Source organism: Balearica regulorum, chromosome 3 (genome assembly GCF_011004875.1).
Source record: "Balearica regulorum gibbericeps isolate bBalReg1 chromosome 3, bBalReg1.pri, whole genome shotgun sequence".
Taxonomy (NCBI): domain Eukaryota; kingdom Metazoa; phylum Chordata; class Aves; order Gruiformes; family Gruidae; genus Balearica; species Balearica regulorum.
The window spans coordinates 125,340,639-125,366,681 of NC_046186.1; the positions used below are offsets into that span (position 1 = coordinate 125,340,639).

General features: G+C 46.8%; 2 protein-coding genes across 11 annotated transcripts; both read right to left on the reverse strand.

Moving 5' to 3' along the window:
• Window positions 1–36: 36 nt before the first annotated feature.
• Window positions 37–11,806, reverse strand: GZF1 (GDNF inducible zinc finger protein 1). Of its 4 annotated transcripts, none has more exons than XM_075749958.1 (6): window positions 11,786–11,806; window positions 6,466–7,835; window positions 4,928–5,022; window positions 3,801–3,968; window positions 2,428–2,585; window positions 37–2,193 (listed from the first exon to the last, which is right to left on the reverse strand). In XM_075749958.1, exons 2-6 carry the CDS (start codon window positions 7,812–7,814, stop codon window positions 1,837–1,839), a joined length of 2,127 nt encoding a protein of 708 aa, XP_075606073.1. In that variant the 5' UTR covers window positions 7,815–7,835; window positions 11,786–11,806; the 3' UTR covers window positions 37–1,836. The 4 variants fall into 4 exon arrangements, with proteins under 4 accessions (XP_075606073.1, XP_075606070.1, XP_075606071.1 ...); XM_075749955.1 differs by lacking the exon at window positions 11,786–11,806 and adding an exon at window positions 11,246–11,348 and having other exon boundaries at window positions 6,466–7,837; XM_075749956.1 differs by lacking the exon at window positions 11,786–11,806 and adding an exon at window positions 11,239–11,337.
• LOC104633401 (uncharacterized) lies at window positions 11,436–25,164 on the reverse strand. 7 transcript variants are annotated; one of them, XM_075749954.1, is made up of 8 exons: window positions 22,676–23,246; window positions 17,364–18,671; window positions 15,299–16,237; window positions 13,677–13,771; window positions 13,356–13,523; window positions 12,695–12,852; window positions 11,957–12,098; window positions 11,436–11,836 (listed from the first exon to the last, which is right to left on the reverse strand). In XM_075749954.1, the coding sequence occupies exons 1-8, from the start codon at window positions 22,690–22,692 to the stop codon at window positions 11,763–11,765; spliced, it is 2,901 nt and encodes a 966-aa protein (XP_075606069.1). In that variant the 5' UTR covers window positions 22,693–23,246; the 3' UTR covers window positions 11,436–11,762. The 7 variants fall into 7 exon arrangements, with proteins under 7 accessions (XP_075606069.1, XP_075606066.1, XP_075606064.1 ...); XM_075749951.1 differs by lacking the exon at window positions 22,676–23,246 and adding an exon at window positions 25,111–25,164 and having other exon boundaries at window positions 11,829–12,098; XM_075749949.1 differs by lacking the exon at window positions 22,676–23,246 and adding an exon at window positions 24,130–24,194 and having other exon boundaries at window positions 11,829–12,098.
• Between the last annotated feature and the right edge of the window lie 879 nt (window positions 25,165–26,043).

Genomic DNA, 26,043 nt, shown 5'->3' on the forward strand with positions numbered 1-26,043 from the left:
TGTGAATCTGTACACTAATAAAGTGAAAATCATGACTACAAGCAGTGATAAATGTTCTTTCCTGGAAAATACAGAAGGCAGTTGAAGCTAGAGCCTGACGCAAAGCCGCGGGGCGTGACGATCAAAAGGGGTGTGCGCCGCGCGTCCTTCCCGCTCCTGGTGCTAAGGGTGATGGTTTCACCGTGCCTGTTGTACAGCCTCTCACCTGTAGGAAAGGGGAATGTCCCAGAGTGTCACGCTGCTGCTTTTTTCAGGTGTGTTTTTCCCCTAGCTAAAGGTAAGCTCCAAGAATCCGGTCCCGCCTCCAGGCTTCCGCCCTGTCGTGGTGCGTTCACGGCGACGTGGAGGGTACAGGAACTCTCGGTAACCACCACCAAAGTCAGCGGAAGGGTCAGGCTTGAGATTTCAGTATTTTAATAAGAACACTGCGTAGGAGCGAGTAACTCGCATCCGTACATTCCCGCAGTACAAAAGTTGCCCTGGCTACAGGTGCTAATGCTCAGGCTTTAAATATATCTACAGCCTCTTTACAGCGATCAGGGGTGCTGAGCTTTGACCGGGACATCCCGCTTGAATAAATACTTCAAATATAACCTCTTGGAAATGTTCTCTTTTAAAAAAATTCCCTCTCTCTAGATTAAAGTTCTGATTCCACGGTAACGCATCCGCCATCCTTCTAAGGTTCAAAAATAGCTCTGTGCCACAGTTTGGGGGTCTTTATTGCTTTGCCAACCCCATAGCCTTAGACCGGGCCCTCCCAGGGCTCGATTGTGCTTACCTTTACACTAACGCAATCTTTCTGAAAAAGTTTCACGCACAGCTTCAGCTGAGGAAGTTTCTGTGGAAGTACTACATTAATACTAAACTAAAGAAGAGCATTAATTAGGAAAAGTTCTGGATTTGTAGATGGTGGCACCAGGGATCTGGTCCCGAGTTCTGAAGCGTTAATGGTACCAGCAAGTGCTGCGGAGAGCCGGGAGCCTCTCTGTCGGTGCCAGCTACAGCAGAGGCTCCTTCGGGCACAGGGAAAACAGCCCAAACCCCGCCGTGAGGTTCAGCCAAAGGCAACCAGAGTCACTTTGCGCCGTTAGTCGTCGGAAGGCTGCCTGCCTCCCGCTTGTAACGGAGCTTACCCCTGGAGACTCCCGCCCTGCTGGAATGGGCTGCGGCACCTCGACAGCAGAACAGTAATTAACTTTTCCCACCGGAGTAGTACTTAATTTAAAAGTAGGTCTGCAGGTCAGAGCAAGGGTGATGTTTGAGTTATGATGGAGAATTAAAACTCCTGGAATGAAACTTGCTTGCTCCCACTCATATTCCCAAGGAGCGAGCTGGCTCACTGCTCGGATCTTTGGCAAAAGCAGAGATAAACCAACATTTCCTGAAAAGCAATTTAGTAAAACTTATTTTATGTATGGATTTCCACTAGGGAAAACAATTAACTTCACTAAGCTACTAGGCTGGAAACATGACATCATTTCTCCTGATTGTACACGTATCATCAAATCAAGCAGAAATCAAACTCCCTTCTTTATAACCTATCTGAACGTAGGTACTCACTCGCACTGCGGGCCAGCTAGAGCCAACACCCTTTTATTCGTAGGGAATAAACTCACCGGGACCCCTCCACACCCCCCCGGCGTGGCGTGACTCTGCCCTGCCTCGGGGAGACAGAGCGGTACGCGTCAGAGGCAGGTAATGACTTTTTTGAGGGAATTCTGGCAATCCATGTCTTCCGTCTCCATCCCTGCTTCCTTCAGTTCCCTCCGCGGGTTATTGGCAAAGTCAAAGGACTATACAAAGGGTGCAGCTGAAACTGGATTTGTAAATACCGAATTACTCCATGTTCACCAGAGCGTGAAACTGTGGCTGAACAGCGTCTGTCTGCGTGTGCAGCACTGTCAGCTCGCTCAAGGCGGTGGCTATCAGGGCTTCCTGCGGTCCCGGTGTCCCGTCTGACTTACAGTCTGTTCCCGCGGCAGAACCGGTGTCGTGCAACGCAGTCACGCTCCCCGGGACAGCAGTCAAGTTTTGATAGTGGCCGTTTTCAGGGAAAGACAGGAGCTTCTCTGGTATTTTAGGTGACACATCATATTCCTCATCGGGAAGCTCTGTTTTGTGACCTTCGTCGTTCTTAGATGCTCCTTCAACTATGACAAGGAAGGACTTCCAGGGGGTGTTTTTATCGTGTATCTGAAAATAAAAAATAACCAAAAACCAGAAGGTTGAGTGTGTGCTGACTGTCTGGGAGGCAAAAACTTGGATCCAGAAAAAGGTGTCTCTCTTCATCCCACATAACTCCCCCAAAGCTAGGTCAGTGCGCACCAAGGCACCGATCCGTGTCCCCGGGGAGCTTCCCCTTTCCACAAAGCACCCAGCTGGGCCCATGAAGTAGGGCTACGAGGCGGTGGGACGACCGGTTCTTACCGAAGTGTGCCGTCGGAGGGTTGACTTGTCGGTGAACGTTCGCCCACAGGCGTTGCACATGAAGGGCTTCTCCCCGGTGTGTATTCGATGGTGACGCTGCAGCGCGTTCAGCTGCGTGAACTGCTTGCCACACTGGTCACAGCAATAGGGTCGCTCACCTGGAAGCAGAGCAGAGAGGCGGTGTTGGGGCATCATGAGTGCTGCTCACCGGGGAACCTCAAGTAGCCCCTCAGCTTCGTGAAACGATAAGGCACACGCAGGCACCCTCAGGAAAAAAACCCAAGATTTTTCAGAATTTTCCTGGTGGGGTAAATTTTGACACATGTGAAGTAAGCGGATACTTAGAGAGTAAGGGCTAGACCCAAAGCCTGCATAAATCTGTGCAACCACGGAAGCCTCCACATTTTCTACACATATTTTCCTTTAGCGACTAAAGTCCTGTCCCAGAACACAGGTTTTCCTATTTACAAGGTATGTTCTGCGAGCACGAACACCAGAGCTGCTCACAACCACTACATTACCTCTGCATTCATCACAAACTGCCTTGCTGCAGTCAGTTTGAAGCACTTTTCGAAACAACCCCACGTTTACTCCTTCCTTGGCTCGGGTAGGAAAGAGACTCCAAAAAACTTTCCAACAGATGCGAGCAGTGTCACAGAGAGATGACATTCCAGAACAGGAAAAAAAATACTAACACCGGTACTGCCGTGCCCATGTCCCCTGCTCCCCCTACAGTAACGCCACGCTACGCACACCGATGAGGGGAGTAAAGAAAGAGCGAGGCATGGCAAGAAAACGCAAATTTCATTAACGCAGAGAACACTGGCGAGGACGCTTCCCCCAGAGTGGCACTGGATAAGCAAGCGTGGTATTTATTACGTGATGAAAGTAACACGGGTATTCGCAACCTACTGTATTGCTGAATAGCGTGGACTTTGAGAGAGCAGACAAGAAAACTTAAAAGCAGACTGAAAAGAGGAAATCTGAGCAGGAGAGAACTCAAACATGAAAGATGGGCACACGGACAAGAACGAGATCAGCTCTCTGCAGTGCTTCACTCAGAGCTGAAACGGACATAGATCTTTGGTCACCGCTAATTTTCCTGCTAATAATGCAGCAGCGTTATAACGTCTCCGCACAGCTCTGAAGCGTTTCAGAGAGCTGCTGTAACTCAGTAAGCAGCACGGGGAGCGCTAGGAGAAGGGAAGCGGATGGAAGAACATGCTGCACCAAGAATCAAAACGCGCCTGCAGGGCAGGAATTAGAGCAATGGGAAATCCTAGTTGAGAAACCCTTCGTCTGAATTACGCAGCTATGAGGTCTACGTCTTTCAATCGTGACGGTTTGTTTCAAACAAAAGGAGCAGCTCCTACCTGTGTGAACTTTTATGTGCTGGTAGAGCGAGTTCCTCTGTGCAAACGTTCTGAAGCACACTTCACATTTGAACGGTTTGGATCCGGTATGGATTCTGTTGTGGTGTTTCAAGTACTCCTTAGAGGCAAAGCTCTTCCCGCAGGTTTCACACATGAAAGGCCTTTCCCCTACAGCAAGGGTGAAAAGGAGAATTAAACCAACATAGTGCCTGAGAACACAATTAAAACATCACATGCAAAAACTGGACGCTGTTAGATACAAACGGAGCCCGTGCCAGCTCACGAAAGGATGTGAACGGGCCACAGTGACCTCTGCAGAAGGCAGAGAGCTTTCCTGCAAGAAATCGGCACAACCCCTCACAGTGCACCTCTCCAACAGCACAACAATAGCTCTACGCAGCCCATAAACCGCCCAAGGAGATCTGCAGCTAGCTGTCTTCTCACCACCTTCAGAGTACTCTGGCTCACTCTCATCACAAACACAAGGCTGCGTGCCTCTGATGAAAGGCCTCCGCCTGTAAGCAGCCAATTTCAGTTATGTGCCTCCCAAAAAGCATTCTTGGAATTATATTTCATTGTAACTTCATGTTTTCTGCCACCCAGATGTAGTTACAAGCTACGGGCAGAAGGCAGACCGTTTTAAGAAGGGTCAATTCAAACCATCGATTGATACTGCGAAGGATACCCGGCAGAAGGACATGTGCTTTTAAGCAGCTTTCTTTGCGGGTCAGGATAAGCCAAGACAGCTGTTTTACATTCCTCGACCTAACTGTCCCGGACTTAGAAATAATTTTTCTCTTCAGAATTCAACCAGACTGTTTATTGATGACAGCTCTTAAGATACTGAAGACTATCCAAAGTGGCCTCAGTCCACGCTTCAGATGTCGAATCCCGGCCAGATGGGAACTCCCTTTCTCTTCAATCAACTCCTTTTACTCTGACTCTTTCCCCTGTCTGCCTATCCACTTACAGGAACATTTCTCAGTCCAGGGATGAGAAAATCTATTTTATGGTAAAAACAGGGGGGGAAAAAAAAAAAAAAAAGCATTTTCTGAATGCAAATAAGATCTCCTGGTTTCACAGCAGGCCTCCTCCTATATGTAGTGCACTGCAAAAGAAAGCCTTACCTGTGTGACACCGTTTGTGATATATAAGCATGTGATTCTGAGTGAACCTGGCGCCACACTCATCACAGACAAAAGGTTTTTCACCAGTATGGATTCTGAAATGAGAAAGCAACGTTAAAGCACCGAGGTATACCTCTTCCCTTTGCAGCACAACGCAAGTCATCGTTACTTTGCCGCTGCTCTCTGAAGAGCAACCGTAGGCCTGCACAAGATGTTAGAGTCTTTTAAATAAAACACCTTCAGCTGGGCCAAATATGCGTCAGGACTCTTTTGAACAGCGCTGCAGGAACGCAGCCAACACAGGCCAGTTTTCGTGGCAATATATCAACAGGAGGAGCGTAGATGTAAAAATAGATACAAAAAGATGAGAAATTCTCACCGCAGACTGTCACAACACACAAGCTGGGACAGCAGTGAGTTTCCAGCGCTCAACAATTGAATAGTCACAGTGGTACACAACGGAGGAGAAACTCCACTTACGCCCAAATCTATTTTTTTTAAGCAGCACAAAGCAGTTACTTGTGGTTAGGAAAGGACACACGATGAAAGAGAGATGCCATGTACGGCATCAGCAATACCATCGGAGGAGCACTCTGGCAGGGCCTTCTACCACTGGGAGTAAACCCACTGACTTCGAAAGGGGCAGTGAAAGGAAGCAGTGGTTAACGAGCCCTTCTACCCTGCAGGAAGTGCCACCTAGGAACACGATGACACCACTGCATTCTCTTTTCGGGTCTGAGTAGTAGCGCTTTGGGATATTTCTTCTATACCTCCCTCTCCATGCCTACTCCCTGGCTGTAATCTGAACTTTGGTTGTAGATGACCGCTTTGGTAGACTGATAAAAGCAGGCTAAAGCCCTTAATAGCTAGAATTTTTGCCTAGATAAAAACGTCTCCCCCGTGAACTTTCAGGACCGTGTGTGTGCACTTCCACTGCTGAATCTCACTGCGATGTAAGTGCTACAACTGATTTCATCAGCTCCACCTTTGGTGCTTCGCTCACCTCCAGATGGTGGCATGCCAGCCTCTTTCTAGGCATCTATCAGTTATTTTCTACACTCAGCACCCAAATGTGGTGCTTTTCCATTTAATACAAGGCCAAATCTTTTTTAGAGTACTTTCACGCTTATTGCATAACATTATTCTATTGAACATAAAGAGGCATCAAATTAGCTAAAATAATTATAGCCCTAATCCTACAAATAATTTGGCATGGGGTCTGCTCTTCTCATGTGAAACATCCCACTGACACTTAATCTGCCTGCTCCCATGAGAAAAGTTAGCTGTGCGCTTCAGCAGCAGCAGGCCTGGGCCCACGCACCTCTACTTCGGCTTCAAGAAAATTACAGCAACTCTCTTAACCTGAAAAGCAGGAAAAAAACAAAAAAAAAAAAAAGCTGTATGGAAAAAAGGAACTAGGGAGACTTTCCAGTCAGTCCCGTTTTACATCCCCACTTCACTTGAAGGCTCAAGGTGTGTTCCAGGGGATTCTGCTTCTCCCCCCAGAATCTAACAAGGCTAGTTAAGTCTGTTCATACCTCATGTGTGTTTTAAGTGCAGAAGGCTGAGAAAATTTAGCCTCACACTCTGTGCACCCATAAGGCTTGTCGCCTGTATGCGTCCTTTCATGGAGCCTCAAGGCAGTTTTGGAGCTCAACCCCTTTCCACACTGTTGGCACTGATGACGCTCCCCACCACCCTCATGAACCTGGAGAATGTGCCTCTTGACGTCCTTCTTCCTCTTGAACTTCTTACCGCAGAGCTCACAAGGGAAGTGGCGCTCGCTGCTGTGGACATGGCGCTGGTGGCTTTTTAGGTTGCACCGGTTGGCAAAGGTCTGACTGCAGGTTTCACACCGATAAATGATTTCGGCCGCAATGCCGTGGCTGTGCTTTATGTGCTTGAGAAAACTTTTCTCATACAGGAATTCCTTCTCGCAGGTGCTGCACTTGAAGTTGCTGCCTCGTTTCTTTTTATCCTCTTCGGATTTTTTCAGGCTTTCTTCTGATTCAAAGTTGCCATCGCATTCTTCGCTTTCAGGTTTGATGTTGTTCTCCGCTTGCCCCTCCTCTCTCTCCACATCACACATATCCTGGTCTTGAGGATATTTGTTTTCTTCGACAGCAACCTCTGCGGTCTTCTGCTGCTCCCTCAGCCGCCTCGTGTATTTCTTCTTTGGGATTTCCACAAATACTTTCCTCCCAGCCAGCCTCCCGCTCGCCCTCCTGATTTTGGCATAAGGAGGCTTCATCATTTCCTTATTTTTTTTGTCCATTTTCTCTTTTGATTTGGTAGCTGGCATCTCGGGAGACGTTCCATTGCTGCGCCTGTCAGCTGGGGAATCCGGAGAATCCAGAGGACGGTCTGCCTGGTCAGCTTCTGCCACAGCAGCTGCTTTGGACTCGAGCAAAATGCTTGGCTGGGCGGCGCTCTCTTCCTCGGAGTTCTGTGATTCCGAGAAGTTTTGCAACTCCAGCAGCACCGATTCAAGCATCTGCTTCTTTAATTGAAAGCAGGTTTCCGAGAGGTCCAAGCACTTCAGCTTTTCGGCTATTTCTAGCATACGCTGCACTCTGTCTTCTTCCACTTCTACCTTAGCGGTATAGACAAACTCAAGAAATGAAGCAAAATCGGCAACCTGGACCTCGTTCAAGAACACGTTGGTCCTCGGGCCATCCATGCCCTTCTCGTTAAGGAACACCTCCTTGAAAAACTTGCTTGTCGCTGCCAATACAGCCTTGTGAGCAACAAACTCTGCCCTGACGCCTTGGTACTCCACGCTGACAGTCACGTCGCAGAGGTGGCCCAGGAGACGCAGCTGATGCATTTCATTCAGGAGGTTGATGGGAGAGGACTTGGATTCCAGTAAAACCGCATTACTTTCCATCTTTCTTCTCTCTGCAAAAAGCTGTTAACAACACCGCACGTTAGCTATTTGCACGGAAGCTAACACAACTCAAAAGACTTCAGCGGCCGAAAGTCACGCCCAGGCTTTTGAGAGCACTTCACTTCAGATTTAAGCACTTGAGGTGCTTGAGTTTAAGCGACCAGGCTTTCAAAGGAGCATTGTGAAAAGTCTGGCTGGAAGCACCGATTTCAGAAAGCGTCGCCCTAAGCGGTCATATCTCAAACCACGCCGCTAGTCACACACTGAGATTTCTCTGAAGTTAATTTGAGTTTAAATCTCAACTGTGATTTTACCCGAAATGTTGGAGACTATTACAACCTGTAATAGGGACAAAGCAAACAGAGGAAGATCAAAGGAAATGCTCTCATTAAGGCCTGTGGAATTAAGAAATTATTCTCCCTCCTAATCAGGCAGTACGAGAAAGGTAAGATTAAGTAAAAGTGACCTGCAATCCTAAACAAACACTTCTTTAAGCAGGCCTTCAAGATAAGACTTTTAAGCAAGACTTGGATAAAATTCCAAACGTTTAACCGACCAAAGCACAGGAGACTGCACAATTACGTTCTTAAACTGTAAACGTAGGGAATCGGAAAACTTCCTCAAAGTGTTTTCTTTTTAAAAAAAATCATCTCTCAAATAGACTTACAGCCTCTACGTTTTCAATGTCCATTTGCAGCCTTACAAGGGCTTCATAATTTCCGCTACCTTTTAGGTTATGTCATATTTCCCAGTAATGTTCTCAGCTGCTACAAAGTTCTCGAAAGAACCAAGGATTTTTTTTTAAAAAAACGTTTGATGCCAGAACAAACAGTATTTCTATGAACTTTGAAGACGCTCTGAGCAACAATCCCCCTGCAATCTATTCAGTTTTACTGTGTTCCTAACAACTACGTACGTGTGCGTTTAGAGTCTGAAGAATTTCTTTCTGCTTCCTAGAAGTTAATTAAGGTTTCTATTCTCTGTACATGCTTAGGTACGGGAGACTTGCAGCCTTTTATACAGGGGACAGTAGAAATCTTGCTCACAAAGATGAATAAAAAAGGTAGTGTACAAATGGAACAGAATTTATACTAACATAACAGTAAGGAAGCCATATTAAGCATGAAAGAGAAAATAATATCCATAGCATCAGAAAGAGATACTCTTCCCCACTCCCTAGAGTTCTAGGCCCAAATTTGAGTCCATGCTCATTTCAGCGAAACAAAAATCAGACTCACACTCCGATACAATTTTCTGTTAGAACGGTTTTGATAAAACATTTTAAAGAAACTGTGAAATGGAGAGGTGCAGAATATGCAGCTTCATGGAGGTTAGTAGTAGCCACGCAAAACAAATGCTTCATGGACCTGATACTACACCAGGTAAAAAGCCACAGGGAGCCCCTGCCCTAAGGAGTTTACAAATACAGCAGACAAGACCCGAGGGAAGTAGAATCGTTTCCCCAACCTCACGCAACAAGCAAGTGGGAGAACAGGGGACACAATCCACCACGGGCACCCACACCTCTTACCTTAGATTCTACAGAAAAAGATTATCCTCGGAACCAAACCCTTCCTATTGCCTAACTTTTGAATCTTTAGCTCGATAAACCTTTGATATTAAGATTTAAATAGTTCCATTAACATTATTCTAACAGATACCTAAACCCCACTGTTACGGAGTTACGCTTACTACACTAAAAAGACCCAGGAAGGGGACAAAGAACCACCTGTGCCAGTTCAGAGCTCAACAAGCACCTCAAAACACTGTCCACTTTTACAAGCAAGCCCCAACGCTACACTTTATTCTTGGTAGAAATTTTGTATGAACAAAAATGACATGATTTCACTCCTGACTGAAAGGCTGACTCTTATAAATAAGCATGAAAGATGATGTTTAAACTTTGTTTCCCTTTCTCCATAGTCACTCTGTGATTTTGTCCTCCCAGTTATAAGACTCACTGAATGCTTTACCTGAAATAATCAAAACTTTTTTCCCCCAATACAATTATTTTCAAGTACTTATCACGTAATTTCACAACTATCCACCTATTTTCCACTTGAGCACAGAGCAAAAGCTGTGGTCAGATGTAGAGAACAGTGATCCCCAGCAGGAAACAAGAACCCAAACCACAAACTTCTCCTGCCGGGGTGAACGAGCTCATAACTGTACTTGGCGAGCCCTTCGTTTCGGAAGCTGACCACAGACGCATGTGTTAACAGACACATTGTGCCAATTCCTTTTTTCTTAAGGCCGCAAAGCAGAAGCCTCCTGTTCTTATCATCAGAGTATTTTCAGAATCAAAAGCCACTGTGAAAATACATCGCATCACTGAGTTTATTCAGAGGAGGAACAGTAATCCAACACGTACAGTAAGAGACGTTGCACCGCAAAGGCTTTTCATTGCCGCTGCTCTGGCAAGTACACTGAGCTACTGAGCACTGGGCTGGCAGAATATCTTTGACAGGGCTATTATACAGCCACCTTAAAAAAGACAAGGCCTGAAAATTTGCAAACTGAGCCTGCTCGCTAGGGCTGGCCTGGAGAACTAAGATTCAAATAAAAACAACTCTTGTGTACGGTCAGCTACCGTACACCATGCACGTGTCCCCTTCCAGGGCAAAACTAGCTGAAAAGAGATAAAGGGTGCCAGCTAGATTTAACAGATTGTGAACCCACAAACCTGTCTGTTCTTCTGCACCAACAATTCCGCACAGTCTACTAAGAGACGTTACTGCTATGCACCAACCTGCCTCATTTAGGACTGCTCCAACTACTGGAGCTACGATAATGGCACCACAACAACAGGCAGAGTCTGCGGGGCCGAAGCACAAGTTAAACCTGCGAAGCAAAGGCCAGCACGCTGCACCGAGCGACTTTCAGATGCCAGGCCAGAGCACCCCGTGAGAGCGCGGGGGCTCTCAGAGACGTGCGCTGAGCCCGCACCGGGCCAGGAGACTCCTGCACGGAGGGAGGATGGGTTCCCCGCAGCTGACGTGACGAGGCCAGTCGCTCTCCTCCTCCTCCTCCTCGGCAGGCTTTTTCCCGGGCCCCCCCTGCTCGCCACAGCCCCCGGAGGCTGACAGGGAGAGGCTGCCCAGCTGGCCGCCCGCACTAGGCCAGGCGACGGGCCCACAGCGCGATGCCCCCTCCCCGGCTCCCGCTTCCGAACGGGCCGCGGGTCAGCCGGGAAGGCTGGGGGCACGTCCCGCTACCTCCCCCCACCGGGAGCAGGGCGGAGAGCAGCTCCCGGTGCGACGGCCGCCGCGCCGAGGGGAGAGGGCAGAGGGCCACAGCGCCCGCCGGGCCGCGAGGGGAAGCGTAACGGCCACTGGCTGAGGGAGGCTGCGAGGCCGCCGGGGCCGGAGCCACCATCGCTCCCCGCCTAGGCCGGGGGAAAGGCCCCTCCTGCCCCCGCACTCACCGGGCAGCCCCGGGGCCGGGCCGGGCCGGGCCGCTCCTCACCGCACAGCCTGCGGGCGGCGGCCGGAAGCGCTGCCGCGATGGCCCCGCCCCTCGCCCCGACAACTGCCGCTGGCAAGGGACGGCGCAGGCGCGGCCGTGACGCGCAGGAAATGGCGTCATGCGGCGCGACGGGGCGTTGCCAGGCAACGCGGCCCAGCCGTGCCCGGTGCCGCAGCAGTCGAATCTGTGCGAATCAATTACGTGACAGGACGGCTGGTCACTTACGTTACGAGCGCATCTTTATTTAAAAAAAACCAACAAACCAAGCAATAATTTACAGCGACAGCACCACACCCACATCTGTCCACCCACACAAAGCGATACGCCGTGACGTAGTCAAGACTCGGTAAAAAATAAAGCTCTGTCCAGACCTACAATCTAAGCGGCATAAACACTTTTTAAAGAAGGACGACGGACCCCTCTGCGCCTGCAATGTCCGTCACCCCAGCTCGCCCGCATGAAGCCCACACCGCGCCGTGGAGCTTAGCGAGGCCGCAGCAACCAACCTGTGGGATAATTTAGCCTGTTCCGGCCCGGCGAGTTTCCTGCGCGGTTTTCTGGTGATAAATGACGTTATAAGTACAGAAGGGAGCGATCGGTGTCTTCTGCGTGACTAACGCTAGATGGCACATGTTCTACTTTGTTAAGGACAACGCTTTCTGGTTTATAAAGTTTACCTTGGTCAACCGACCAAATTTCCGGCGCAGAGCCTTCACCCATGCAGGCGTCCGAGAACGTTTCTATTTTAGACCAGTTATGGTCTTTTTTGGTTGTAAGATCTATTAAGAAACTTCTCCAGTGAGCATTCCGGTCGTGAATCTAGGGGGGAAAAAAGAAAAAAAAAAAAAAAAAGAAAGAGGGGGGAAAACCAATTACATCTGAATTTTTTTCTAACAACTACTTTAATAACTGAAGATTTAATCCAGCACAAAATGAAATAGCGTCAGGGTTAACTCTGCGATACTCTGCTGGACTCTGAACCGCAAGAACTGTTTTGCCAACTCTGCAGTGATTTCCTGGCTCCGCTGTCAGGGAGCACTTCCAAAGAAGCCAGACTTTTAACATACAGGCAAACATTAACTTAAAAACTTGTCACTGGAAGAAAACCTTATGTTCTGCCTTCGCAGTCACTTCAAGGACGCAAAGGTCTCTGAAAACAGCAAAGCTCAGCGTATCACAATGCTGGAAACACGTAAAATCGTATTCGTCTACAACCTACGTATTTTTAAAAGCTGTCTGTAGAAGGCAGATCAATCCCCCAACCCTAACATTCATTCTTCCGCTTTTTTTTTTTTAAATAAAGATGAGAAGTTAAGCACCAACATCAACCCTCATTAAGGCAAGAAGCTTCTCTCGGTAGTTAAATGCCACCACCGTGGCTTGCCCGCCACGAGGACAGACGAGGGGCAGCCTACCGACACGTGTCTGCGCAAGGTGGACATGTCGGTGAAGGTTCTCTCGCAAGCTCTGCACTTGTACGGCTTTTCCCCGGTGTGAATGCGCTGGTGGCGACGGAGAGCGCCCTGTTGGGTGAACGTTTTCCCGCACTGTTCGCAGAAATACGGACGGGTCTCTAAAACCAACAAGAAAATCCAGGAAGCACAGAGTTAGAAGGTAGGTTCTGCTGGTCCTGATTTCAGCAGACAAAAAGCATAAAGAATTTTTAAAAGATCACTGTTGATAAAATGGTGTACGTAGGAGATACATGCCTGAGTCCTGGTTTTTAAGGTGATGTGATAAATGTTCCTTGGCTGCAAGGAAATGCCAGAGAACAGCTCTCTGATCTTGCAAGGGGAACAGCGACAACTACAGTCACCCTCTGCTCCGACATCCTTCAGAAGCACAAAACAGGCCTCAGTCTTCTGGGCAAGCATCGTACGATACGATACAAGACGATATCGTGCCCTGCTTAACAAGTTAGGATTGGTATGAGCCTTGCTTCTCCTCATCACCTAATTCAAGGAGCTTATAAAAGTGGTTCTGGAATAAAATGTCACCACCCAAACTGGAAGGTACCTCAGGTCTGAGCTTTCAGTGCAGTTTATTTTCCCAGCCCCGATGAGTTTGTTTCGTTACCTGCGTGGACATTACTGTGCTGGGCTAGCGAGGCTCTCAGTCCAAACGTCTTGCCACAAACCTCGCACTTGTAGGGCTTAGCGCCCATGTGGCATCGTTTGTGGCATTTTAAATATTCGTTGGTAGCAAAATGTTTTCCACACACATCACATTTAAAAAGGCGCTCCCCTGAGTAAAGAGAAAAAGACATTCTGAATTCTTTCACCAGAATTTTGTACTTCAAAGTACACCTTCTTCAAATCCCAACCAGAAGTTTTTATCAGTATAAAGGGAAGCGATGGGAGGAATCAGATGGGAGGAACCGAAGCATTTAAGGCCTACCTGTGTGGGTCCTTTTGTGGCCGGTGAGTTTGCCTTTATCAGCAAAGCAAGCCCCACAGTCCTCACAAATATACGGCTTTTCCCCTGTATGGGACCTAAATGGAGCGAAACACAAATGCCTATCACTAAATTAGCTCTTGTAGTGCGTTCTTAAAATACCGTGTTTGAAATTATGTTCTACACACTGCAGGTAGCATGCTCCAGTTTTTAAATGAAATGGAAAAAAAATACATTCTCCTCACAGAGCGTTTGCCAGTATAGCATATAGAATGCTACACTAAAGCGCTAACATCCCCACAGAAGGAAGGTTTTTTTCCCTCGCGCTCAGGCCCTACAAACCCCACCTTTCTTTCACAAGTTATACCTCATAGTATAAGCATCGGAAGGGAGAAAGCAGGGCAGATGACATGCTGCTGCTGTGCTAGAGACTGAAAGTGCATCCAGATTGTCCCCAGTAGCAGATCTCTTGGGACATTACGGGCCACGTTCTTGGCTTCCGTGATCCCTCCGTCTCACGTCCTCTGCCCTGCAAGCTTTAGCTGGCAGGATATTCCCATTTTTAAGACAAAAGGCACTGAGGAAATTAAGGCAAGCAGCATTTCCAAACGCACGCTGGACATCTGATTTTAAACTAGCTCAAATCAGAGAAAGTCTGAGCCTAATGTTTGGTCTTAACACTGTGCCAACTTCCCTTATTCCAATCCAAATAGTAAGATGTGCAAAACCATGGATAATTCTGAGTTGTCAGGCACAATGCTGCCAATACGGTCAGCCAGTCACCCAACACAAACCCCGTGAGTCACTGTTTTGTGGCAGTCGTACCGTATCTCACATGCGGTGTGGCTCTGCTGCGTTTCAGCTGAGAGATTATTGCGACATTTTGGATGTTTTGCTGGTCCTGAATCAGTATACCTCACCACGTTTTAAATCTCTAAGAACACCGAGGAGACAGAAGCAGCCCACTGTCCTCATTGTACGGGTCCACACCAAGAGGATTTCTCTCACCTCTTTTAGCCCTCCAGTAGTTAACCTCCTCTTACAAGCTGCCTGCTACACTCCCTGTTTGGAGGAAGATGGGGAATTCCATGGGATGTTTCACCCTCTCCTCGGAGAGGACACATGTAACAGAGACACCACCAGAGAGCAATTCATCCAGCCTAGCTCCAACGACTACAGAGGGAGCCCAGATGAGCGCTCCAGCTTTCGTACTGCACACAAGAAATGAAATCCCAAGCTAAGTGACTTGCTCAGAGCGATAAGGAAAGAGCAGGGCTCAGCATCTGGGGTCTCTGAGGCCCTTGACTAATTCTTCAGCCTATGGTACTTTCCATTGGTGAAGGCCATCATCTCATTTTGGTGACTGTCTCAAATGACTGGCTTTTGCTTACAAGTTTGGATAGAACATCTGTTTCAAAATCCCTACCCAAAAGTGATGCAATGTCCAGATGCAGACAAAGCCTTTGCGTAAAAGGATTAATCACAGGCACTACAGAACAAATTATATCCCAGTGTTCCTGTTATAAGAACACACAGAGAGAATGACTCAGAAGAGGAAAAAGAAGTGCTGAAGTACTCTGGACATGCAGGGAGCAGTAAGGGGAGAAGCGGTACTTTAGGCTGACCTGGTATGGATCTTAAGTTGCGATGGCTGAGCAAATCTTGATTGACAAATGCCACATTCGTAAGGTTTTTCTCCTGTATGCGTCCGCATGTGAAACACCAGTGCTGTTCGGGAGCTGAGGATCTTCCCGCAGACAGAGCAGAGAGGGCGTTTGACTCTGCCTTCGTGCTTCCGCATATAATGCGTCCTCACATCTCTCTTTCTTTTAAAAGTAGCATTGCAAAGGGTGCAGGCAAACTGCCTTTCTTCAGTGTGGACACACGCTCGATGCTCCTTCCAGCTGTTGTAACTAGCAAACGACTTGCTGCAGACGTCACACTGATAGACTTTACCAGGCAAGCACTGATGGACATCTCTGCAGTGATCCACATACTTCTTCCGGGAAACAAACTGCTCGTTACACTTCTCACACGTTATTACATAGGCAGATTTCTTATGCACCCCGCTTTTATTTACTTTCTTTATTTGAAACTCTTCATCTGATTCACGTTCTTCACCATCCTTCTCATTACAGTATTCATCATCCTCATCATCCTCCTCAGTACAGACCTCCTCATTATCTCTACTATCTTCCACCTCCAAATACCCTGCTTTGTAATCTACCTCCTCCTCTCCCTTCATGCTCATTTCACCTTCATCTTCATTCCCTTCTTCACTCAGTTTTTCACTTCTTGCTTCAGTTTCCTTATATTTCCGCTTCCGTTCTTCTTGCTCATTGCTACAGTCTGCTTTGTTAACAGATGAATCCCCGGGTTCTTCCTCACGACTTGCGGCCTCTTCGTGCCTCGCACGCTTTTGTCGTTCAGCCTCTGATGTCCCATTCCATGTCTCTCTGTCAGGATCTCCGTCACAGCTTGTTGCATTTGGTCTGTGTGCAGGCGGAACTACCATCCAATAGACAGGCATAAGTTTCCTCTCTTGCCCAGACTCATGGACTTTTCTGTTAAAAGAAACAAACAACAGAACACAACTTCAGTAAGTTTAATGGTTTCAATTCAGCCATGTTTGCCTTAGAGGAAGAGTAATTTCATTTTAATTGTCCTTCACATCATTTAAGAAATTAACAGCATGGTTAGAGGGCCGAAAACCAGGGAAATGTTCTGTAGAGTTGGACCGGATAATTAAAGAAAATTAAAATGTCTCAGTTCATCAAGGACAGAGCCTCTCAAGTAGACATATTTGTCATCTGACTAGTAACATAGGATGGACTGTAAATTTTCCTCCAAGGACATGGTGGACAGGATAAGAAATTATGGACTTCAAACAAGGGAAATGCAGATTAAACACTGATATGGAAAAGCAAAACAGAGCCCCTTGTAAGCAATCAACTGCAGCGGTTAACTCTATTTATCACCACTCAGTGCATGGAACAAGCTATGTCATTGCACTCGCGACACACCTGGAACGTGTTTTCTGCTACTGGACTGAACTAGAAATTCTGACATTTTTGAAAAGGGAGGCCAAGATCCAGGAGAAAAACCACCTATCTCCTGCACCACACAGACAGGGTACGGAGACGTTTGACACGTACAGTGGCTTTTGCAGTTCTGGAAACGACTGTGCAATTTCAATATCTTGTTTTCAGTCAGGCAGCGCTTAATAACCCCGTCCGGAAGCTCAGGCTACCCAGAAAAACAGCACACAGTGTATTTGCCCACGAAAATCATACTAAAAAGCACCACGCAGCCCTGATGTTTATGAAACGGGCATTTTCTCGTGCATTTTAAACAGATACCGATTCTTTTCAGGCTCCTAGTTAAAAATCCAAATCTGAGGCTTCCAAAATCACCTCCGAGATGCGGTTGCACAAGTCCCCTTTGATTCAACAGGAAATGTTTGCCTAAATTCCCAGTCTGGGACACCTCAATCCAGTAATCCAGACTGAGAACTTGATGAGGTCAACAGAAAAAAATCCGTGCCGATTTCAACACGCTTCTGATCAGATCCAAGGAATTCTGGAATTAAAGCAGCAAGGACTTGAGGAACTCTTCTAACCTAGTGCCCCAGAGAGAGAACACGTTTTCCTGCACGCGCACGGACACACACAGACACAGAGAATGCTATACCTTACATGAGAATTGTAAGCAGACCTCTGAGCAAAGCTGGCGGGACAGCGTTCGCATTTATAAGGTTTCTCCGCGGTGTGCGTTCGCATGTGGACCGTGAGGCCGCACTTGGAACTGATGACCTTGTCGCAGTACGGGCAGGCCTGGGGATCCCGCTTCTTCTCATGCACCCTGCGGATGTGGTCATTTATGTCCTTCTGGCGCTTAAACCTCTTGTCACAAAAGACGCAGGACAAGCCCCACTCATCACCGTGAACGGTGAGGTGGTGCTGCCGGAGGTTCTGGTGAGTGGAGAAGAGCTGCTCGCACGTAGTACAGCTGTACTTGACAGCCAGGTTGACGTCATGCTTGAGCTCCATGTGCGACTGGTACTGCTTGATAACACGGAACGATTCGTTGCACTTCTCACACTCCATCCGCGGCAAGACTTTTGCCACGTGCCGCGGTGATTTCCTACGTTCCGTTTTACTGGTAAATTTGGAAATTAAACTGTTTTCATCTTCCCACTGCTCAGGCAGCGCGTTCCCAATTACTACACAGGCCTCCTTTGACTCAGCCTGACTTAGGAGAGGATGGCTGTTCTCATTTTCCAGGCTAACAATATCCACGCCGAGTCTGTTTCTGGTATCTGTCTTGCGACATTTCGGTAGCTTTGCCGTCCTGGACTTTGGCTCTGGAAAAGCAGTGTCCTCTGGCTCCAGGCTTGCTGGTTGGCCTTCAATGAGTTTGTAGCCAGCCAGCAACTTTTTATGTTTTTGCCTATCCCAAAGTTTCCTCTGCATGGGTATTGCCACAACTTGGGAAGAGCTACTCAGTTTGCGGTTCTCCTCTTGCTGGATGCGAGTCCACTGTGGCCCACCATTTTCGCGCAGCTGACCTTTCAGATGGAGGCTCAAATCTAATCCCTTCCTGCCCTCTGCTTTCACTTCTTCACAAATGTCAAGCAAATCCTTGCATTCGAGTCTTTCGGCTATTTCTTTCATCCGTTGCAGTTTTTCTGCTTCAATCTCCACTTCTGCAGTGTAAACAAACTCCAGGAAGGAGGTGAACTCTTCTGTGTAAATGTCTTGCAGAGTCACTGTGCAACTCTTGGTGTCCAGCATCTCATCATGCAGGAAAAGCCCCTTGAAATAGTTGCTGGAAGCTGCCAAGACAGCTTTGTGAACCAGAAACTCCTCCTGAATGCCGAGATGCTGTGTGTGAACTGTCACGTCACAGAGGTGACCGAACTGGTACAGAGAATGCAGTGCCCTCAGGAGGTTAGGAGCAGCAACCTTGGATTTCATTAGAATTTTCTTTTTCTCCATCCTGCCAGAAAAACAGACAAATGTTTGAAAGCTTGCTCTCCCTCCTCCATGAGCTATCTTTTTATTCGCGTACAACTTCAATCATTTAAGAAAAGCTCAGTGGAGATCCATGTCCTAGTTTCTAATTTACAAGATGTAGTAAAGACCTCAAGGTTACCTCTATCAACCCAACCGTCATCAGCAAACGCACTTGGTTTATTACAGTCACAGATTTAGACTTACGCTCTAGGATAACCCTTCAGAGCCAATATTCTGTAGTGCAGATGGTAACAGTAATGAAATACGAGTAACACGATTGGCCCATCTTAACGTAAAACATTCTTCACTTTTCAACAGTAGAGGTCACAACAATTTACAGTGGAAACAAGCGTCTTTCCCCACTTGTCTTGTACCACGGGGGGAATTGAAACATAGCGTGTCGCTTCACTTCCGATTGTTTCCAGGCCGGTGCTGAAACACAGCCTGTGTTTTCACAGCCCCTTGTGCCAAAGCAGGGGGATAACTCTGGATCTGGTTCAGTTTTGTTTCTGCTTTTTTGCCCCCATATACACAATCAGACCTAGGGGTTAATAACGATAGTTAGTAAGCTTCTATTGTATTTGGCCACTTACATAATATACAGGGACAAATTACGTAGCTAGAAATAGCTACGGGTTTTTTTGAGGAGGAGTTTTGTTTGAAAAATATTTCAAAACTGTTTGTTCCTTCTCAATCAACAAGCAGAGGGACCAGAAAGATTTTGACGTTTTCAGAGAGAACAATTTGCATTTCCCCACCAGCTCTGGAGACAGACGGTGGCTATTACTACAGTAAATCCGATGCCCGAGAACTCTATGGCTTTCCTGTCTCGACCCACATATGACACCTATACCGCTGGAACAAGAAGTCTTATTTACCATTGCCCATAAAGCACAACGACAATGCTGCCAACCCTACTGAGGCCTTTAGATGCTCTGATCTGATGTTCCTGATCTAGCACAGTTTTTAAGCGTCTGTTATTTAGCGCACGCTTACTACGACTCTGTAAGCAAGGCGAGAACATTAGGCCAAAATAAACAGACAAATCAGCTTGTTATTGCTTCAAGGCTCCGTTTAAGCTTGGCTTGCTGCGCTTCCCTCTCACAGTAATAACAGTTGGCAGAAACCGACACTAAACTGTACTTTCACTTCTCATCTAAATTATGTTTGACGTTATATTAAATACATTCCTGGCAGATATAAACTGATTAAGAAGACAAATGTATCTTCAACATGAAGCACCAGGAAGTCGAACACAATACATAGCCTAGAGTGAACGGGCTTGAATAGCAAGCTTAAGAGAGAGCTTTGAGAATACTCTGTTACAAGCTACTGCAGCAAGCACCGCAGAGGATAATCATCATCTAATCTGCAAGGCGTTAAGTTGTTCAATGCTTGCAGCACCCCAAATAACATAACGTAAAGGTTTAAACGGATTTTCTAATGACCCCATTAAGTGCCACTGGAACGTGTACAGCCACATTCATAAGAAGCAGACAAGATTTCTACTAGATATAAAATGTCTGCACATTTGAGTTAGGCAGAACTACAAATATTTGTACTTAATTGGGGGGTTGATCTCGAGTACTGGATGAGCTCCTGCAAAAAGTCCCACCCCAATGAATGGGACTGCTTGGGATCTCAGCCTTCTCACCTAGCTGGTGTGGAACTGCCTCACTCCTGCACTCCTCACTGCTGGCAAGTTCAAAGGTGTTTACTCAGAGAAAAGAAAGCAAGAATGCTACTACAGGAAAAATACTTAGGAAAAGTAACTGGAAGAAAAAGACAAACAAAGCATGCGTTGAAACATCCCATAGGAGCTGGAAATTGAGGAGAGGGATGCAGAGAGTAGCATCGTCTAAATTCTGTCAGAAAAGGAACGCTCACATCCAGGCCCTCACAAACGTCCAATAATTATCACAGTCCCTGCCTTATGAATTCTGGCCAGCAGGCATCTCTAACACGCTCCCAACTCAACACCTGCCAACTATCCCCTATCAATGACCACCACCTACGTGGAGACATAACCCTAAACAGCTCCTACGGCACACTTGCAGGCCGCAGGAAGAAATGCAGATCCGGAGGTTAATACCAAATTCAGTCCACAAATTCACAAAAGCTTCCACTTAATCTGTCCCCTGGCTTGCCCTTCTTAACGTTTTCCGACAGGATATCCTTCTTCATTTCTGCGCAGAACTGACCCTAGGGTTACAAAGCTCACTGATCACTAGCGCTTAAATAAATCAATGAGCAGAGCATGTGCTAATTTCCTCCTCTTTAAGATCCTCATCTGCGATAAATTCTTGATACGCACTCCCATGTGAGCTCTACTAACACTAATATCTGATACTAAGCCAAACGGAGAGGTATGTTCCAGCATCATCTCTTTAGTTCAGTTGGCTCTAGATTAAATCAGCCCACGAATGGTTTGCTGAAATGTCTTTCCAATGAAAAATACCACTCTCAACTCTCAAAACCCTTTTTTCTTCAGAAAAAATGAGACTGCACTTTTTGTTACCATTTGGAGAGGAAACTGACCTTTAGTTTTCTGGAGTGGTGCTCAATATAGTTTGTTTTCATATGTTTTACAGTTTCATGAGGTTGAGAGTAGAACACAATGTTTCAGGGGTATAAAATCAGTATGTAAGGTTATTTTTTTTCCCCCAAAAAAGTTCAGGTAATAGATTTCCAAGTATTTTGCTTTCATTTTGGTGGTAAGAAAGCAGCTTCTTATACCAAATATATTAGGAAAGCTATTTTCTCCTTACTTTTTATGCTTCATTAACACTTAATGACAAAAGAAGGTTCTTGAGGAATTCCCATCCACAGCAATGGGAACAGATGACAAACGTTGCAGTAAATCATCCAGTCATTGAATCAAAGACATACTTTGTTCTAATTGCAGGTTAACGTCAGCTTGAAATAACCACCAGTGATCGAACAGGAAAAATAATGGTGACATCATGGGTTCACAGCCCACTGTAAGAAAGATGCCACCGATCACTTCGGGCCATCACGAACCCAGCAATCAGGAAGGAAAAAGGAGTTGCTTAGAGGTTAACAGCCCTCATAAATATCATTATGCTGTACCTTGAAGCTACTTCTGAAAGCAGCAACTTGCTAGCCTCTGAGACACTGACTTCAACGGGGAAGATTTCAATGAAAACATGATATTTTTCCCACATACTACGTTTTAGAGGTTTGTTTGTAACTTCTTTCAGCTTTTTGCCCAGTAATAAGGAAATATGTTAAAGAAATTGCATGTACACAAGATTTACTAAAAGCATAATTAATCTAACAGAACCACTGCAAAAGCCAAAATGTATTTCAATTCAATTACAGTTCCCGATAAGGCCACTGGAATAAGTACAGCTGTTTTAAAAAATAAAGCCTAACAGCAGCTTCCAAGCTCCAAGAAGAGATTTACATTTGCTGCGTTATGTCACTTTTTTTTTTAACGATGCAACGACATAGTCAATAGAAGCTCTCTATCTCAGGATAATTAATGCAGTAAATTAAGACGTTCATAGGAAGGACAGTAAACATTTCTAGAACATTGTTTCCTAGACTTTCACTGGTCACATCTACTTTGCAATTTCTGTGGGCCAGAGCCTTAACTGGTGCGATACAGTACAGCCCTTCAGAAGTGAAGGGAGAAAAAACCCAACAGGTCAAAGAAATTGAATTGCATACTTCTCAAAAATTCCATTGTTTCTGCTTTTTGCAAAGTATACATAACCCTTGGTTGCTTGATTATCCCCAAGCCTTTCCAATTAGATCTGAAGTTTTTCTTCACAGAAATGAGAATGTAATTCTTCCTTATTTTCCCAGGAAGAGTTCCTTTAAACTCTCAATAGCTGCATGTATGCATACAACAAAGGGCCTCGACAGCAATCAAAATGAAAACCCCTGAAATATCGATGGTGTTAGGCCAAAAAAAAAAAAAAAAAAAAACCAAAAAAACCCAAAAACTTGGTATGCTCTTACTTGATCATCTTTATCATCTGCAGAAACTGCCCAAGTATCTCTTTCAAGTGTTGGTATGGTGTTAAGAGGGTGTAACTACTCCTCGTGTTGCCTGGGCTACCATTTAGCTAAATAAGTCCAACACGGTTAGATCACAACAGCAGTGCAACACCCCAGATCCTGACCAATAAAATGAACCGCTCAAGCGATCAGATGAAACAACCAGTACTGCAATACAGCAGGCAGACTATTTAAGAGCACACAAACTGCCCTAAGCAAAGGGCAGTAAGGTTCACTGCCACAGCTGCTTAAGACCTAGCTTCAGTCCTCAAATGAGCCCTACCTGTGGTATTTTTTCTGATTTTTGCTTTGTTTTTTTCCCCTGTAAAATCAGATAATGTTTGCCTGTCTTAAAGATAGATCAGGATGACAAAAATACATTAACAGCAGCGAGATAATAAGCTACCATAGGTGAAAAAAGAGCATTATGAGGACATAAATGACAGCTGGAGTTACTCAACTGTATTAATCATCTGGAAAATTAAGCTTATTCACATAAATTCCCAGAGGATACAGATAATTCGGTACACCAGGACACCGAGTGAATACTAACAACAACTGCACCTCTCCTGCCACAGTTGCTGGCCTGTTTATGCACTGCTGGATGAGTTGAGGAATTGCCATCCAGATTTATCTCCCAGCACACTGCTGGACAAATTCCTCCAAAAGTCATTTAAAGTTGTCTGCTTTTTTTTTTTCAAACATACAGAACTTTGATTTCTGCCTTACTAAAACCCAAGTCCATTCCCTTTGAGACACAACTGGCAACGCTCCTCGCACGAGAAAATCAAGGCTGACCACGCTTTTCAGGTGGAACAGCACTAACGCTCACAAACCTATCTGAAAGATACCGCACTGCATTATCCCTTACACCACTGACAACTCACGGTTGTGACTGTCTTCTAGTTTTTACCATTTACTTTGTGTGGCCAACAGATTTCTAGGCGCACGATGGCCTGCAGCGCACACAAATCCCCCCGAGCCCTGTGAAGAAAACAGAAACCGGACATTTTCCCCCGCGCTTGACAACAGCACCTGTCTCCTCACTGCATGGCGGGCGCCAGCAATTGGAGAGACCTGACTGGAAAGCAAAGTGCGGCGAAACAAACCCTGCCACGGCCTGAGCTCCGAGCAACCCCGGTGCGGAGATGTGGGGCAGGCCAGCTGTGGCCCCGCCACCACGCAGGGGACATGTCGCCCTCGGGGACACCGCCAGGCCGCCCCACGCCCGGGTGAGGCCTCGACGCCGCCATGTCTCCTTGCGAGGTGTCGAGGCGCGGCCTGCTGTGCTCACCCTCCCGCCGAGCCGGGCGGCGGCAGCAGCAGCAGCAGCCGGACCCTCTCCCCACCCTCCCTGCGGCCCCCGGGGGTGTTTCCCCGCTGCCCGGCCCCTCACGGCCCCAGCCCGGCCTTACCCTGCCAGGCGGGCCGCCCCGCTCCCGCCTCAGCCGCGCTCCTCCCGCCCGGGCACCGCCCCCGGGCGCAAGCACCGCTTTCCCCCCACCCCCGCAGAATGGTACGGCGCGGGGAAGGCCCGCCTGGAAGGGCCCTGCTGCCCGAAAGCAACACGGCCGACCCGGCTTCGCCACATCGGCCGCCTGTCTTCCGCGGCCATCTTGAGTGAGGGAGCCAGGAGCAGGCGGGCAGCCATCTTGGGCGCGGTCAGGGGGCACGCGCAGCCGCTGTTCCCGCGCTCCCTGAGGAGAGGGGCTGCTGGACACGACCTACTGCCAAAACCCTCGCAAATCCTGACAAAACCCCCAAAATTCCTCAAAACTGCAGGCAGGGGTCAGTTTTACTCCGTCACTTGGAGTGCCTCCTGCTATGCTTTTAATTATTTTCTGTCAAGAAACTGCAGCAGCTCCCCCGCTGGTCAGGAATACCACAGGGTGCCAGGTCTTGCTCTTGCCTATACACAGAGACCAGCCCATAGATTTCTTTTGAGGAGGGTACCTGCCCCAGGCAGAAGAAAATCTCAGAGCTCCATGCGAGTTATTTTTGCTCCTTGGAGAAGGCAAGCGGCTTTTGCCACGGCTTCACAGCAGACAAGATTTTGGGGCCCCAGGCCTGAAAACAAATTCAAGGTGGCTGCCAGGGCTCAGTTTGCTCTGGTGTGGTACTAGTCTCCAGTAAAATTAACAATTTGTTTTTCTAGTGATCCATTCACATCTTCATTAGGAAGACTCGATTGAAAGAAATCCATGAATTTTTGTAGTTCATGCTTAGCTGTTTCCACAAAACAAAAAAACCCCAAAGCTTCCATCAACTCAAACCCAATTTGTTTCCACATTTGCAAAGCACTGTGTTTCTGTGTTTAATCAGGTTGAATTGCTCCTGCTGCCACTGGCTGTCTACAGTGGGTTTGTTCCCCAGGCACAATAAATGTTCTCGCTCACCTTACAGCCCAGTTTGCTCTACCAGCCAGATCCAGCTCCTCACTGTCTCCCAGTATGGATACTGGTGGATCATTTCCAGCGTTAAGAGAAAGGGTTTAGGAACTAACTTGAAGTGTCTGAACTGTGGGGGGGTAAATTTGGGCTTAGAAGAAGCACAAATGGGGGTCTTGCATCTCCCAGACCTGCTGTTCCTGCAAGATGAGCCACTCTTTCTCACCAGTGACCCCATATTGCTGTCATTTATCACATAAAATGATTTTAAACAGCCAATGGATGGGACAAGTCAGTCTGTGGGCTGCCAAGTACTCGGAAAGAAGATTTGTGTGCTTAAGACAAATCACAGATAAATTCCTCCCTGGAAGAATTTTTTACTTAAGCGCAGGTTTTAATCTTCAAATTTTAGCGGCTTGTAAAAACGTTGGATGATGATCATAATTCCTCAAGGAAACATAAAATAAACTCCTCCATTAAAAAAACCCCAACAAAACAACAGGAAGAAGCAGGCATCACTGAAAGTTCTTTTGCTATTCACCTTTCTTTTCTATACTTCTGTCACACAAATTTGAACCTGGTTCCTAGAATTTTCAGGCTGCTGGCCAGATATTAGAGAGTACTGTTGGCAAGACAGAATAAAAATATTTAGAAAGAAATAACTAGTACAAACTCAACTTGCTCAGACTTACAGCAAGAGGCAAATCTAGCCCGACAGATAGCTCCCACCGAGGAGTGCATGCTTCCACCATGAATTTGGTTTTCAACCCTGATTATTTTGTTTGTATTCGGGGAATGTTTCTATTGTCAAGACACAGCTCTAGGAGCGAAGAGAACAAGCAGCAATATGAGTGATCCATGCTAAAATGTCAGGATAATATTCCTGTATCTTAGCACAAGGGAATGGTGTTTGCTTTTACTTTATCGGAAACCTGGTCTGCT